The 16,223-nt window shown below is 44.6% G+C and overlaps 1 protein-coding gene across 1 annotated transcript in view; it reads left to right on the top strand.

Annotated features, from left to right (window-relative positions):
• Nucleotides 1–4,815: 4,815 nt before the first annotated feature.
• Nucleotides 4,816–16,223, top strand: part of Nceh1 (neutral cholesterol ester hydrolase 1) — a 20,538-nt gene continuing 9,130 nt past the window's right edge. The window contains exons 1-2 of the mRNA XM_008840351.2: nt 4,816–5,158; nt 9,055–9,124. Of these exons, the coding sequence (XP_008838573.1) occupies nt 4,870–5,158; nt 9,055–9,124 (359 nt within the window). The 5' untranslated portion in view covers nt 4,816–4,869. The remainder of the gene's footprint in view (nt 5,159–9,054; nt 9,125–16,223) is intronic.

Raw genomic sequence — 16,223 nt, 5'->3', positions numbered from 1 at the left:
GGACAATTATCATAGACATATATGAAATAATTATGTGAGATCTCAATATGTAGAAACCTATAGAAACACGTGACATAATTTTAAGCAAAATAAAAATGACTGTCAAACATATATGACACATTTACATGAAACTAGGTGCACCTAAAATGCATTACTTAATAAGTTTGATTACGATGAATTTTGTAAGATCTTCTGAAAGCAGGCATAGCTGGAGTCTCGAAGAAAGTAGCAGCTTGGTTTTAGAAGAGAGTGCCAAGTAGCATTATTTTACTAAAAGAACATGGAATCTGAGTTATAAAAGATAAGACAATTAATTAGTATAACCTGTGTTTACATTGAATCATAGGTTCTTAAGTGAACTTAATAAGATAAAACTCGAAGTTCGGTTTCTCAGAAAACAGAAAACCTGGAAATGAATTTGTAGTGAATGGAAAAACTTAAAACAGGATTTTTTTTTTTTTTAATAAAGGCAACAAACAGCTGAATGAAATAAAACTAACAGAGGAATAGAATTGAAGGAACAGGAAAAACGAGTGAAGCTCAGGGGTTAGGAATCAAACCAGGTCCTTTGGAGGAACAAACTGCTCTTAACCATTAAGCCATTTCTCCAGCTGGAATAAGAGAAGAAAAATCTCCAGATGACCATAGAGCTCATACAAGAGTCACAGTAGGGAACTGATAGGTAAACAGAGCCTTTGTTTTTGGCCAAACCTGTTTTTTGGCTTTTTGAAGGTGGGTTAGACTCGCTTGCCTGTGCTTTTACGACTTAACTGTGTGTTAGCAAACACAGAGTTTTTTCAAAGAGTAGAACAAAAGCCGGAGGGGATCCAGGCACCTGTGAAGCTGCAGCCCCCGTGGCAGCTTTATTTTTGAGGTGGTAGGTACAATTGATTATCTAAGATAACATATCCCAAATAAGTATAAGGCACATGTTTTTGAATCTTTTTTGAGGAGATATAAAGTCCATATTTTATTAAAATAGTCATTAATTTAGTAAGCACAGCTTCTAAAAGTTAAATAGAAGGGTGACTAAGGAGAATATCATCAATACAATGAATGAGAACAGCAGGGAATTCCTTAAGTATTGGTCTAACTAATCACTTTATGTAGAGAAAATTGGCATATAGTAGGACTACTTTTCATTTCCGGTGGTAGGACTTTCCATTGATACCTCTGTGTGGGAACAGAGTGATTGTTGACAGGGATAGTGGAATCAAAACACTCCCTATCCTCAGGATATAAAGGAATAGAAAAGAACAGTCTTTTATATCAATTATTATAATAGCATGTCCTGCAGACACAGCTGCAGGAAAGGGAAGGCCGGGCTGTAGTGATCCCATATTTTTTATAGTGGCATTAACTTTTAAGTCTTGTAAAAATCTCCATTTTCTTTTTGTATTCTTTTGTATTACAAATATAGGTGGGTTCCAGGGACTGTTAGAGGGCTCTAAGTGCCCTTTATCTAATTGTTCGTGTATAAGACCCAGTAGATGAGGTAACTTATTACTAGAAATAGGCCATGATAGGGACTGGTAAGACTAGAGTGAGGAAATAATTCCTCCTACCTCCAGGAGGGGGGGGGCTTTTTTGTGGGCTAATGTGACGGCCAGTCCTCATGTCTAATAATTGATTGATCAGCCCCTGTATCTAACAGACCTCTTATAGCAATTCCTTGTACTATTAGGGTCATTGTAGGTTTAAGGTCAGACATTACAGGGTGAGTCCATAATGCCCGGGGCAGGGGGGTTTACTTCCACCGAGGCTGTTGACCCTCTTGGTTGCAGGGCTGAGGCCTGTCCCATCTCTCATTTAAATTTTTGTTATTTTTGTTGAAGTTAGAACTGCAATCTCTAGCCCTATGGAATCTTTTTAACATTTAGGGCATTTTATATTTGTTTTGGGTCTCAAGCCTGACCATGAGGGATCAGGTATAGGCTTGCAATCTATGAGAGGGCATTGTCTTGCAAAGTGACCTGTTTTTCCACATGTAAAGCATGGGTCTTTCATTTGGGTAGTAAAAGCTTTTACTAACACTGTTGCCATCATGCTAGCCTGTGCTGAAACTATGCCTATGTCCTGAGTAGCTGTTACCCAGGAAGACAAATCGTGATTTTTTCACTGGAGCCATTGCTGCTTTATATTCTTGATGCAAGCCATCATAAGTAAGTTGTTTTATTAAAATTTGGGTGGCTTCTATGTGAGGGACCTTAGCCTCTATTGCTCGCTGGACCCTAGCTAAGAATTCAGCCCATTGCTCCTGTGGCTTTTGTTTGAGATCAGCTAAGCTAGCTCAGGCTATCTCACCATCCAGTGTGGATCTCCAGGCTCTCAAGGCACCGAGGCGCACCTGATCAAAATATTGAGCTGGTAAAACCTTTTGTGTCTCAGCATCAGCATATCGACCTTTTCCCTTAAGCATGTCAGCTGTCATATCAACATTAGCTTGAGCATTTCTTGCTGCCTGTTCAGTGCATTCATCATAGTATTTAGACTTAAAAAGGAGCCATTGTCCCAGGGACAGGGCAGCCTGGGCGAGGTGTTTGAAGTCCCAAGCAGTGACTAATTACGGCTAAGCTGATCAAAGATGGCCATGGTAAAGGACCATACATACCATTTTCCATCACCACCTTGTGCATTGCTTTCAGCGTTTCAAAGCCAAAAGGACTATGCATTCTAAGTTCAGGGTTGTCAGCTGCCACATGGCCAGCTGGAATGTGAACTGGGAAGAACTGAGGGGAAGCCTACGGCAAGGGAGCCAGAGGTTCTCTAGAGAAAGTGTCTCCTGTGAGAAGATTTTGAAACATGGGAAAGAGAGAGTCAGGGTCAGAAGCAGAGGGCAAGGTATAAGAAACATATGCCATGGGGAATGCCAAGGGAGAAGGAGATGTGGGGAGAGATCCCAAAGTGGGGGCCAACTCCCCCTTTCTAATAGAATTAGAGGCAGGTGGTTATGTTCCCAGAGGCTGTGCCATAGCAGGAGGGAGCGCTGGCAGCTTCACAGCACCCAGAGGAGGTGCCAGCAGCTGAGTAGCAGCCTGAGAAGGTTCCTGCTGTTGGGCTGTTGTGGAGGGAGGACTGGCAGTTTTTTTTGGAGGTGCCTGGGCCACAGAGGGAGGGGAGTCCTCTTCTATTTGGAGACACTGGAAAAGAGCAGAGCAGAGAGGGAAATAGAAGACAGGAACAGTCTTTCCCTGCTTTTGATAATTCTGTACATTGTCTCCTACTCTTTTCCAAGATTCCAAGTCAATAGTTCCCATAGCAGGAAACCAAGGATTACATTCTATAGTAATATCTAAAAAGGCCTTAATCTGCGTTTCTGTACATTTAATTCCTCTAGACTTTAGCATGCATTTAAGAATAGATTGGAAGTGAGACACGTCTGGAGAGAATTACCCATATTTACAATTGCCCCTTACCTATGAACCAGCATGACAGGGGGATCCGATCAGCCGAAGGGGGAGGATTGCTCTGTCCGCAGTGAAGCAGAGGTCCAAGAGTGTCCCTGTTTCAGGTGCCAGTTGTCAGGACTCAGGTTTGCTTTGCTTAGTGGGGGACCTACTGGCTTCGGGGCAGAGGGTCTGATTGGCAACAGAGTCATAAACTCTGGGACCTGTGTCTTCCCAACAGGCCAATTTATTTAAAATTCAGATGGTTTTTATACACCCCAAGGAATTAGAAGTCACATGGGATATGGCAGTCATGTACAAAGATTTAGGGTACAAAGAAACAGGACATTTAGTCTGTTAGTTGGCACCAGAAGGATTCTTAAACTTTTACTCAAGGTTATCAATGCCCATCCAGTAATTTATTGGCCACAATGTTTTCTTTCTTAGAGCTATAAGCATGGTCAACTTTTAGCTTTTAGCTCAGGAGTAAACCTTTAACCTGGCCTAATCTCTTAGCCATGGATAGCTGAGTTACTTGTTCAGGACAAGGAGATGAGCTAAGGGTTGTTGACCAAGACACTTTCCCACAGAGCAGGGAGCCTGCACTGTTATGACTGGGCCCCTTCCTCCTGCCAGTCTAGCAGTGTTCTGCAGGACAGGGATTATCAGAGGCAGTGTTTTCAGTGCCCCTCCCTTTAGCAGAGAATGCAGCCTAGACCTATAAGTTTTAGGCTCACCTCACTCTAGGGCCTGGCATCCTAGTTTCCTACAATTCTCTTTATTTTTTTAAATAAAAATGTTTTTGAAACAGGGTCACATGTAGCCCAGGTGGCTTAGAACTTGTTATGTAGCCGACGATGGCCTTGATCTTCCTACCTCTACCTCCCAAGTGTTTAGATACCAGGCATGTACCACTATTGCAAAAAGAGAGAGACGAGAGAAGAAAGAGGAGAGACTGTTAGTGCAAATGCCCAAAGATGAACAGTCTTAGTGTAAGTGTCCAGTGATCCCTCCAGGCACGAGCCATTGTGGCTCATGCCTTTAATCACAGCACTTGGGAGGCAGAGCCAGGTGAAAGAGATCAAGGCCAGCCTAGTCAGCCTGGTCTACATAGTGAGTTCTAGGCTAGTTGTGGCTACAGGGAGATCCTGTCTCAAAAGATTAAAAAAAAATAAATAAAAAAGAAAAAGAAAAAGAACTCAGATGTCACTGGACATGATGGCTTATGTCTGAAATCCCAGTACTTGGAGGCAGAGGCAGGAAGGTCACCGTGAGTTCAAGGCCTTGCCTGGGGTCTCCCTGTAGCCCTAGCTGACCTGAACTCATTATGTAGACCAGGCTGGCCTTGAACTCACAGAGATCCGCCTGCCTCTGCCTCCCGAGTGCTGGGACTAAAGGCACACGCCACCACGCCCGGCTACAGAGTGGCCTTTTTCCAAAAAAAGCAAAACAACTCTCAAATGTGGAGTGGGCGGCACTCCGAATGGGCATCACTCTGCTGACAGTTAACACTGCTCCCTCCTTTTCCTCTACAATTCTGCAGAGTAACCTGATCCATTCCCTGGGGCTGAGCCACCACCTGATTGCACTGAATTTTATCATCCTTTCCTTTGGCAAGAAAAGCGCACAGTCCTCTGCACACGTGAAGGTGACGGACACGGACTTCGATGGGGTGGAGGTCCGAGTGTTTGAAGGCTCTCCAAAACCCAATGAGCCACTGAGACGCAGTGTGGTCTACATCCACGGTGGAGGCTGGGCCTTGGCAAGTGCAAGTAGGTCCTGTCACCTTTGGGTGGTTTGGTATGTTGGTACCAGGGGTCATGTGATGGAGTCTGACTTTCTTGCTATGTAAGAAGGGGAGCACCAGGCCAGGCATGGTGGTGCAGGCCTTTAATCCCAGCACTTGGGAGGTAGAGGCAGGTGGATCTCTGTGAGTTTGAGGCCAGCCTGGTCTACATAGTGAGTTCCAGGACAGCTGGGGCTACAGGGAGACCCTGTTTCAAAAAAACCAAAAAAAAAAAAAAAAAAAAGAAGAGGACCACCAGTCTCAGTTTCCACTCATAACCATCATCCCAGCCACATTAGAATGCTCCTTTTTTACTCTAAAGGTGCTTGGTCTGAGGAATAATTAGATGATTCCTGTATAAAAAGGTTTTTGCCAGGGCTGGAGACTTGTCTCCACAGAACTGCTCTTGCAGAGGATCCAGGTTTGGTTCCCAGCACCCACATGGCAGGTAGCAACTATCCAGAACTCCAGTTTCAGGAGATTCAATGCCCTCTTCTGGCCTCTATGGGCATTGCACACATGTGGTACACTTACATATATGAAGATAGAACACTCATAAATACATAATTTTTTTTAAGTTTTTTTTGCTTACTGGCTTGTTTCTTAGAGCTGGATGATTGATTTGAAAATATTTCCTGGGCTGGAGGTATAGCTCAGTTGGAAAAGTGTTTGCCTAGCCTGCATCTGATCACAGCACACATACACTGGGTGTAGTGGTGTATACCTGTGCTCCTAGCACTTGGGAGGTAGAAACAGGAAAATTAGAATTTCAGGGTTTTCTACATAAGAGAATTTGAGGCCAGCCTGGGCTATAGATCTATCTCAAAAAAGTAAAATAAAATAAAATCCTGTGATGTAACTATTGTCATGTTTTAACGCTAGCTTTCTGCTCCATAAAAGGTGAGCTTTCACTGGGCTAGAATATGAGGGTTTATCTCTAACTCTTGTCAACCTTTGTTGTAAAGACATCTTTGATGAAATAGAGCTTGTGTGGCTTAATACACACATGAACTATCAGCATCAGCTTATGAAACTGAAGTTAAAATATCAAAGGTATGCAACCTTTGAAAGAAAACATTCTTGCCACGTGCAGGATATTTTCTTCAGAGATGAGTATCTTTTGTGAGCAGAGCAAGGTTAGAAGTGGCAGGCAGCACAGCCCAGCAGGTGACAGCCTCACTGTCAGGGCCTCTTCTCTACCTGCAGTGATCATGACTCTCCTTCCTTATCTTCAGCCCAGGCCTTTTGGCATTCCCTGTATTGAAAAACAGCAATGGGCCAGCAAGATGGCCTGGCAGGCAAAGACGCTTGCCACTAAGCCTGACAACCTGTGTTGGATACCCAGACCCACATGGTAGGAGAGAACCAGTTCCTCCAAGTTGTTCTCACACACACACACACACACACGCACACACACACAAATTAAATATAATTTTAGTAAAAGAAAGAAAGAGAAAGAAAAAAGAAAGAAAAACAATGAAAACTTGGTCTCTCATTATATCATTACAGGAAAAATGAAAGTATATAACTTCCTCTCCCAACACCATTTTATTTAGCTCCAAATCTATCGTTTATTTTGTCATTCACTAATTTTTTCACATTTTCAACACATATTCACTGAGTACATGAGTTTGAGTACAAAGGCTCCTAGTTCTGGGCAGACCTGGTCATTGGATTAATTACTTTTTTGTTACTATGATAAAATCCCTGACAAGAAGCAATTTAAGGAAAGGAGGGTTTATTTGTGCTTACAGTTCCAGGGCATACAGTCCATCATGGTGGGTGGTCATGGTGAGCAAACATCAGTTGGCTGGTCACACTGCCTCAGGAAGCCGAGAGCCGTGAGAGCTGGTGCTCAGCTCGCTTTCTCCTTTTTGTTCAGTCCATGTCTCTGGCCCATGAACTAGTGCCACCCATATGTCACAGACATGCCCAGAGTTTTGTCTCTTAGGTGATTCTAGATCCTGTCAAACTCACAATCAATCAATATTAATCTCCAAGGCTATGCTCATGAGTGCTACAGACAGGAGTCCCCAAGTGAATGGGACAGGGGCTCTGCCTTACAGGGAGTCTGCAGTGCTAGACCCTTGTCAGTGAGATGTCAGGTCCAAGACAGAAAGTGTGGGTGGCAGAATGCTGTGGGTTATGAGCATCAACCTGGCCTTTGTGCCTTCACTTTGGCTGATCTACTAGAGGAGGAGCTGGGGCTGGTGGATGTGTGCAGGGGGCATGTAGTCCTTAAACTTCTGGTCTAAGGCTACTTTGCAAAATACTTTAATTAAGGAAATACTAAGCCCTGTGCTGGAACAATCGATTTTTTTTTTTTCTGTTGTCATTGCTTGTAGCCTCATGTAGCCCAGGCTAGCCTCAAACTCACTGTGTCGCTGAGAACACTTTGGCTGATCTACTAGAGGAGGAGCTGGGGCTGGTGGATGTGTGCAGGGGGCATGTAGTCCTTAAACTTCTGGTCTAAGGCTACTTTGCAAAATACTTTAATTAAGGAAATACTAAGCCCTGTGCTGGAACAATCGATTTTTTTTTTTTTCTGTTGTCATTGCTTGTAGCCTCATGTAGCCCAGGCTAGCCTCAAACTCACTGTGTAGCTGAGAATGACCTTGAATGCCCCGTTTTCCTGCCTCCACCTCCTGAATACTGGAATACAGGTATGTGCCACCTTGCCCAGTTAATGGGGTGCTAGGGATTGAACCCAGGGCTTCCTGCATGCTAGGCTGTTACTCTACCAACTGAGCTATAATCCTTACTCCAATGGGTCTTAAAATTATTGGAAGAACAATTAAAATGTTAAATTACTTTTGTTCCTGAGGACCTTTGAGTTCAGTTCCTCCTTAGGAAATGCTAAGACTTCCTAAACTCTACTTCCTTATCTGTTGATTTAAAGAGAAACTGATAATTTTCTTGAATCACAGCAAATGAAGGTGTTAAAGTGCAAAATTTTATGATTCTAAGGAGGAAACTGCTTATTTGATGTGATTTGTTTTGAAAGGGTACATTTGATGAGCTGCAAAATCAGAATTAATTTCATGCATTTCATGTAGCCCATTATGAAATAAATGCTTAGTAAGTTAAAAATATATTCAAAACTGATCTAATATGGATTTCTTGTTAGTTATAATAATTACATTTTTATCAGAAAATCGATTTAATTTTTGCATTTGAATGTGCCTCTTATATTTGTTCTCCATTCTTTCTTTTCTTTTCCTTTCTTTCTAGTCCTTCCTCCCTCTGTCTTCATCTCTTCCTTCTCCTCCTCCCCCCTTCTTCCTCCTCCCCTTCTTCCTCCTCCTCCTCTTCCTCTCTCTCTCTCTCTCCTTCTCTCTCTCAGCTTTCAGTAGTTTTGCCTTTTATTGAATGCTGTGAATGTCAATACATTTTTTTTGCTGTTTTAGGCCAGGATCATATATAATATTCAACAATCCATAAAAATGAATAGTGTTAGAGATGGTCACCATGCACAGTAGGGTAACATTAAATAGTTTTGATTCTGTTCTTTATCTATAAAATTCAGGTCATTTTCCTGCATTATGACAAAACCGGTTGACATGGCCATATGGATGGGGGACGTTTCTTTGGGTCCCACCTCTAGATGAAAACAGTAGATGCTGAGGGAGGGAGAATCAGTTTTCTCTTTTGGTTTCCTTGAGGCTGGTCTCCATGCTGGCCTTAAACTCCTGATCTTCCTGTCTCTCTACCTCTCAGGTCCTGGGATTATAAGCATGTGCACCATGTCGGGCTTACATTCATCTTTCATTACATATTTTTATTATCTTAACTACCAAGTCTAAACACAACCTACATTCAGAAGAATTTAAGAACAGACAACCTGAAGGAGTATTTTGTAGTAATTCCTCTTGGTTCTTTCAGAAATCAGCTATTATGATGAACTGTGCACCACAATGGCAGAAGAACTGAATGCCGTCATCGTCTCCATCGAGTATGTGAATAAGGCTCATCACTTTTAAAAGATTTATTTTTATTTATGTGTATGTGTGTGTCTGTGGGTGGGTATGTGCATGTGAGTGCAGATGCCCACAGGGACCAGAAGAGGGTGTCAGACCCCTGGAGCTGGAGTTGGTTCTGGGCCACAAGATGTGGGTGCTTGGAACCAAACTCCAGTCCTCTGAAAGAGCAACAAACACTCTTAACCACTGAGCCTTCTCTCTAGCACCGTCCCTAGTCATAATTTTTCATTAAGAAAGGAATCACAAGTCTAATAACTTTGTGACAAAGATAAAATGCATTCTAAAATGTTGGGAATACTGATGTGTTACCATGCCTGGCTACTTAATATTTTTTTCTAACTAGCTTTATTAATGCATTGAATTACTTCATTTTTTAGCATTCTATTTGATTTGTGTGCGTATGTGCATGTCTGTGGGAGTGTATCCCACATGTGTGCAGGTGCTCACAGAAACCCAAGAGGGTTGTCACATCCCCTGGAGCTGGAGTTATAGGCTGTTGTGAGGCACCCAATATGGGTGCTGGGAACCCAACTCAGGTTCTCTGGAAGAGTAGCAATTGCTCTTAACCACTGAGCCATCTCTCCAGCCCCTAAGAACCTTATTTTAGAATATTTATTCATTTGCTTTTTGTTTCTATAGTGTTAGGAATCCAACTCTGCACCTTATGGACTTTAGTACCAAGTACCTTACTCCTGATGGCTTCGTGACTGTCTCCTTAGACTAGTTTTAGAAATTTTTGAAAAGAAATGAACTAGAAACTAGAACATATAAATTTGATAACTTTTTTCAACTAAAAATAATTAGGAATTTTAAGAAAAATCTCTCTTAGAGCCAATAATATTTTCTTAAGTCAGTTTCTATAAATCCTTGTGTTAAAAAAATTACTAGTCATGTAATTATTAGTAAAACTTGTGGTAATATTTTGCATGTCTCTTCCAGTTCTTTATAAATTATTCTCCCTAGCAACCAAGAAGTATGTGACTAATTTGATAGCTGTTGCCATGGTGATGACACAGCTTACATCTGTCCTGTGTGTAATGATTTTAAAGCTCTCTTCTCTCCTCTTGAGCTGTCGTCCCCCTGCCCCCCATGCAGGCCTTTCTTGGAAACCCCAGGGTAAATTCCAGCCACCTTCCTCTGTTTTATTTCGCTGGGGCCGTACATTTAACCTTTTGCATGTGTTTTTTGGGGGGTTGGGGGTGAGTGAAAGCAGGAGGCGATGGTGCTGGAGAGCTTCAGCTGTTAGCTTGACACATCTGGAAGGAGTGAACCTCAATTGGAGAACTTCCCTGGAGGCATATCTGTGAGATAGTATTAACTGTTGGTTGATGTGTGAGTCCCTAGCCTATTGTGGGGGTGTCACCCCTGGGCAGGTGTCCTGGGCTGTATAAGAAAGCGGGCTGAGCCAGGCGTGGTGGCCCACACCTTTACTCCCAGCATTCAGGAGGCAGAGGTAGGCAGATCTCTGTGAGTTCAAAGCCAGTCTGCTCTAGATAGTGAGTTCCAGGACAGCTGGGGCTACAGGGAGACCCTTTCTCAAAAAGACCAAAAAGAAAGAAAGAAAGAAAGGAAGGAAGGAAGGGAGGGAGGGAGGGAGGGAGGAAGGAAGGAAGGAAGGAAGGAAGGAAGGAAGGAAGGAAGGAAGGAAGGAAGGAAGGAAGGAAGGAAGGAAGAAAAGCTCACACAGATTTGCAAAGGAAGCAAAATAATTTTATTTGGAGCAAAAAGACAGTGCAGATTAAAGAGAGGTACAATGTCAAGATTGACAGCAGGCCACGTGAGTGATGATACTTGGGCCTATATTATTGTTCAGGGCTCCCTTTTATGGGGTTCAACAGAAGGCGTTGGTTACTAAGGGGTGTAGTTTGGGTGGTACTCCATTTTGATTGATAGACCAGGCTACCAGGGGTGGGGAAACTTATCCCATTCTTCAAAGATGGGAGTAGTATAACCTGACGCAGTTTGGGGGTCCCGGGTGTTCTGAGGTTGCTAGCTGCCTTATCTGGAGAGGGGTGTGTATGCATAGTACATGCAGGTGATGGAACTAGGCTGCCAAGTACATGATTACAAGAGGGAGGTGGTGTGTATAACCCAAAACCAAATGGGTCCCAGGGTACTAAACTGTCCCCTGTGCTTGCCTGTCACACACACACACACACACACACACACACACACACACACACTTGATAGGAGCATACAGCAGCACACACATGTACCCCCCACCAAAAAAACCAAACAAACAAACAAAACCAACTGATTTTCCATAGATGAGGAGATTGAGGCCCAAGAAATAGAAGCATCTACATGAGGTCAAATAGCTAACGCGACACATAGGCTGGTGGGGACCTGACCCCAGGTTAGAATCTTCAGAGGTCCCTGTGCCTTCCTGATCAGACATCAAGCCAGTATTGGAGGAAGCTGATGATGCCAAGTGACCAACGGTGCCAGGACCAGCTGCTGCGCCACCCAGGCTTATCCTGTTCTCCCTTCCCTCTCCTCCTCCTCCTCCTCCCTGTTCATGGCTTACTTCCCACTTGCCCCACTCCAGACCTGAGGTCTGAGGGAACCTGAGTCTGTATACAGGGCTGTGTTATAGTGGAGCAGGAGTCCTCACCCTGTGAACTAAAGCCAGGGTCGCACTGAGTGGGGCTGAGGCTGCCTCCTCTGCAGGTTTGGCTCCAGATGGCTCTAGACAGCTCCCAGGTGTTTCTGAACTGGCAGCCAGGCCTTCAGTCCCTCGAGGGCTCTTAGTGTGGTTTGATATTTCAGGAATCATCAGGTAAATGACTGTGTCTTCAGGCCTGGGCTGCTGGCCAAGGGACAGCAGGACTGTGTGAAGAGCTAAGCCCTAGAGCAAGGTTCTGGAGTGTGGCGTTGAACAAGCTTTGGGGCCTGCCAGTGGTTTCTGTGTACCTGTCATTACTCACAGGCCTAGAGCAGGAAGGAGGCTGGGCTTGCATCACTTGGCACCACGACTCTCCTTCACCATGTGGATTTACTGGCCCTCAGGACTTTTATATCAGCGAAGGCGGCAGTATCTCCTCCTTGCCCTTCTCTACCTCTCTCAGCCTCTGTCTCCAGTGAAACAGGTGTTCATTCACGTCTAGGCTTATCATAAAACATAGATAGATAAGAGGTGTTTAGAAAGATTTTTAAAAAGAGAACTCAAAGCAGGTGCTATGCACCATTAATCCCAGCACTCAGGGAGGCAGAGGCAGGTGGATCTCTATTGAGATCGAGGCCAGTCTGCTCTACATGGCGGGTTCCAGGTCAGCAGGGGCTCAGGGAGACCCTGGCTCAGAAGACAAACAAAAAAAGAGCCAAAAGTCAGAAGGAATTGCTGTCACCTTAACTTCCCATTGCTCTCGTAGAAGGACCTTCAGACATTTATCCACCGGGACGGACTCAGTGCAGGGGTCAGATACTGTCCCTTTGTCACCCTCAGCCAAGATGCTGAAATTTAGGAGCCAAATGAGGTTAGAAATGTTTCCTGGAAACGGAAAACAGGAATCCTGCACCTGGGCTCCCAGCACTTTGCAGAAGGCTGCAGTGTGCACACGAAATGGATGCATGCTGTTAGGGTAAGGACTGCACAGGGATCAGTTTAGACAGTTGGTGAAAAGGACTTTTGATTCCAATAGGTTTGTCCTACCTGCAGCCCCGTGGCCACACATGCCCCCGAATAGTTAAGAACGTAACTTGGTATAGTTACAGATGATGGCATCAGGATGCAGAGTCAAACAGTTGGACACCTTTTGAAGCACTGACCAAGTCTACACCATAGTAACGTAGCCACAGAGCAAAAGGGCAGTGTATAAATATATCAGTGAGTGTTTGGAATTCACAGCACATTTATTTTAGTCAGAAATAATGAGATAAGGTGGTTAGGGCCCAGGCTAGCCACAGAGAGCTTTCTATCCTGCGCTTTAGTTGAAGGACTGCCAGCATCTGACAGTGGGGCTTCACCTAGAAAGAATGTCCAGAGGTCTGACTTGGGAGCAGAGTTCTTTGCACTGGCTCGTCTTGTTCCTTTTCCTTCTGTTCCACGAAGAGTGATTGATTTCTCTTCTATGCTATTTATGGTGTCAAATTCTGGTGATGGAGCATCCGGCCCTCACAATCTAGAAAAGAACCCTTGAACTGGTAATGCTCTCAGTGCAGTGAGTAACGTGAAGCAGACTGGGAATTGTCACAGGCCTCCGTGAGGAAGACCGCGATTGTTTGAAGGTCAGAAAAGACATCTTCTAGGAAGTGATGCTTGGGGCTGGGGCTGCAGCTCAGTGGGTAGAGAGCTTGATCTCCCCGAGCCCCACCTTCTCAGCAGACAGGCTGTCTGCAGCCTCTTTCTGGTCCCCGGAAGTGGGGAGTGGCTTCATTCCTATCTTTGCTCCATGTGGATCATGGCCTTGGTAAAGTCTGTAATCTCAGGAAGCTGGCCAGCAAGGGCAGGGTGGCCTGCAAATGGACTCACCTCCTAGTGTGAGCACCAGGAGGTGGAATTCCTTCATTCCTAGGGCTGGTGCTAGCTCAGGGGTCAGGGACAGATCCAGCAGCTGAGGTAAAAGACGTGGAAGAAATGGGTAAAGCCTGGGCCTCATGCTTCGTGCCTTGTGTAGCGCTGTGCTGTTATTACATGCTAATCACATAGTATGTTTGACGAATGAACTAAAAAGTGTCATGTGTAAGTTACACGGATGTTTCCTTATTTACATAACCTAGGAAGTGTCTTATTTTATATTCATAAACTAACTTCATTGCAGGCTGGTTCCACCGTACTCCCAGTCACATTCCACCAAATGTCAGGTGGAACTCTGTAACCACAGCAAGAGCGAACACTCGAAGGTACAGGACGTGGTACCTGGCCTGCCTGGGCTCCTCCTAGGGCCCTGGGGAGTACCCTGGCTGTTTGCCTGTGAAGTTAAGGGTGAGGTTTGCCTCTGAACAGGGGAAGAGTTTAGATAAGCACCCGGAGCTGGAAGCTTTCTGCTGTCTACAGATAATGCCTTGTGAAGACTTTCTTTTCTTTCTCACATTCTTAGGACCTGGTGGGTGCTAGGCAAGCGCTCTGCCACTGAGCAGCAGCCGCAGCCCTGTGAAGTTTTAAGCTGGGATTAGATCATGGGAGCGTCACATTTTATATATATATGAGTGCTTTGCCTACACCACATGCATGCAATTCCTGTGGAGGCCGGAAAAGGGCATTAGATCCCCTGGAATTGGGGTTATAGACAGTTGTTAGCCAACATGTGGTGCTGGAAACTGAACCCAGGTCCTCTGCAAGAGCAGCCAGTGCTCTTAACCACTGAACCATCTCTTCATCCCCAGCCTCATGTTATTTAGACTTCACTTCTAGGCTCAACCACTAGGATTTTGGTGAAGCCTTCCAATTTCTGTCAGATCTCTTGAATGTTAATTTGTGTGTGCGCGCACACATGTGTGCACATGCATATAAAGGTCAGAGGACAACGTCAGGGGTCATTCTTCAAGAGCCATCCATGTTTTATTGTTTTGTGTGTTTCTTTTTTTAGACAAGGTCTGTCACTGGTCTAGAATCTGCCGAGTAGGCTAGGCTAGCTCACAAGTAAGTCCAAGCACTGGGATTAAAAGCACATACCACCACACCTAGCCTTTTTTTTTTAAACGTGGGTTCTGGGGGTCTATCTCAGGTCCTCATACTTCCATGGCAAATGCTTTACCAGCTGAGCTACTCCCCCCCCCCGCCCCTCGCTGCCTTTTTGAAACAGGATCTCATTCTGTAGCCAAGGTTGGCCTATAACTCACTATGTAGACCAGGCTGGCCTCAAACACATGGCAATCCTCTTAGCTCACCCCAAAGTGCTAGGATTACTGATGTGAGCCCCCACGCCTGGCTAATCGAATGCTCTTCTTTTCTAGCCCGTCAAGCCTTTGCCTAATGTCCCTTCTCCCTTGCTGAATGATGGGCGATCAGAGTGGTGTGAATGTTTCTTCTCAAGAGGCCACTGTTGAAAGCAGACATGGCAAGGAGACCGTTCCCCATTTATACACAAGCCACACTTCAGGAATGAGAAGACAAAGCCACTAAGTCCTGATCCTCCACTGTGCAGTCTTTTCTTTTCCTTCTTTGTTTTTGAAACAAGATCTCATATAGTCAAAACTGGCTCCAAGCTTGCTGTGTAGTCAAGGATGCTCTTATACTTCTGATCCTCCAATCTTCCTATCTCTTCTTCTGGCTGCATTTATAGGCGTGTGCCGCCATGCCTAGCTTTATGCAGTACTGGGGATGGAACCCAGGGCTTCACACATGCTAGACAAACACTCTCCCATCTGATCTACATCTCAGGTCTCCCCCTCCCCAGACCCCACAGTATGTTCTTTTAATTGAGAAGAACTTTGGTCCTTCTGGGGTTGTGTCTCTCAAATGGAGAACAGGAATTGGATGTAATTATTCATTTGTTTTGGATTCCTCCCACAGAAGATATTGGTTCTCTAGACTTAGGGGGATAGTAACTTTTTTAATGTGCCCAAGATGAATGTATTGAACTTTTCTTGGAAGATAATAGGAGAAAGAAGGAGAGAGCAAGAGCGAGAGCAAGCGAGGGAGAGTGAGTGAGTGAGAGAGAGAGAGAGAGAGAGAGAGAAATGGGTGAAAGGGCAGAGACTTCTCTCTGTCCTGCTGAATGTAACAGGAAGATGATTTCATCCTCAACCATCACACAAACCTTTCACCTACCTGGCACCACCTAAAGCAGATGCTGTCCTTCCTGAAGACAGAGGTAGGTGTGGCTTCCAGGTTAGGTTATTTTGACAGAGAACGCTTGTTCCAACCCTCACAGCACACTAGTGTTGCTTCAGACTATCAGTCTTTCTGCATTGTTCCCTCTCCCTGGTCACTGTAATAAATAATAAAGTGAGAAGTATCTCAGTTGGTAGAGTACTCGCCTAGCATGCATGAAGCCGTGTTTGCAATCCCCAGCATTACATACATAGCTCAGAGACATATCAGAGGAGGATCAGAAGTTCAAGGTCATTCTTGGCTTCCTGTTTTGAGGCCAATATCGGATACATGAAACATCGTCTCAAAAACCACAA

Source organism: Nannospalax galili, unplaced genomic scaffold, assembly GCF_000622305.1.
Source record: "Nannospalax galili isolate Female #2095 unplaced genomic scaffold, S.galili_v1.0 scaffold1021, whole genome shotgun sequence".
In the NCBI taxonomy this organism is placed as follows: domain Eukaryota; kingdom Metazoa; phylum Chordata; class Mammalia; order Rodentia; family Spalacidae; genus Nannospalax; species Nannospalax galili.
Note: the sequence above shows the minus strand (reverse complement) of the source record. Positions and strands in the feature narration are given on the sequence as shown.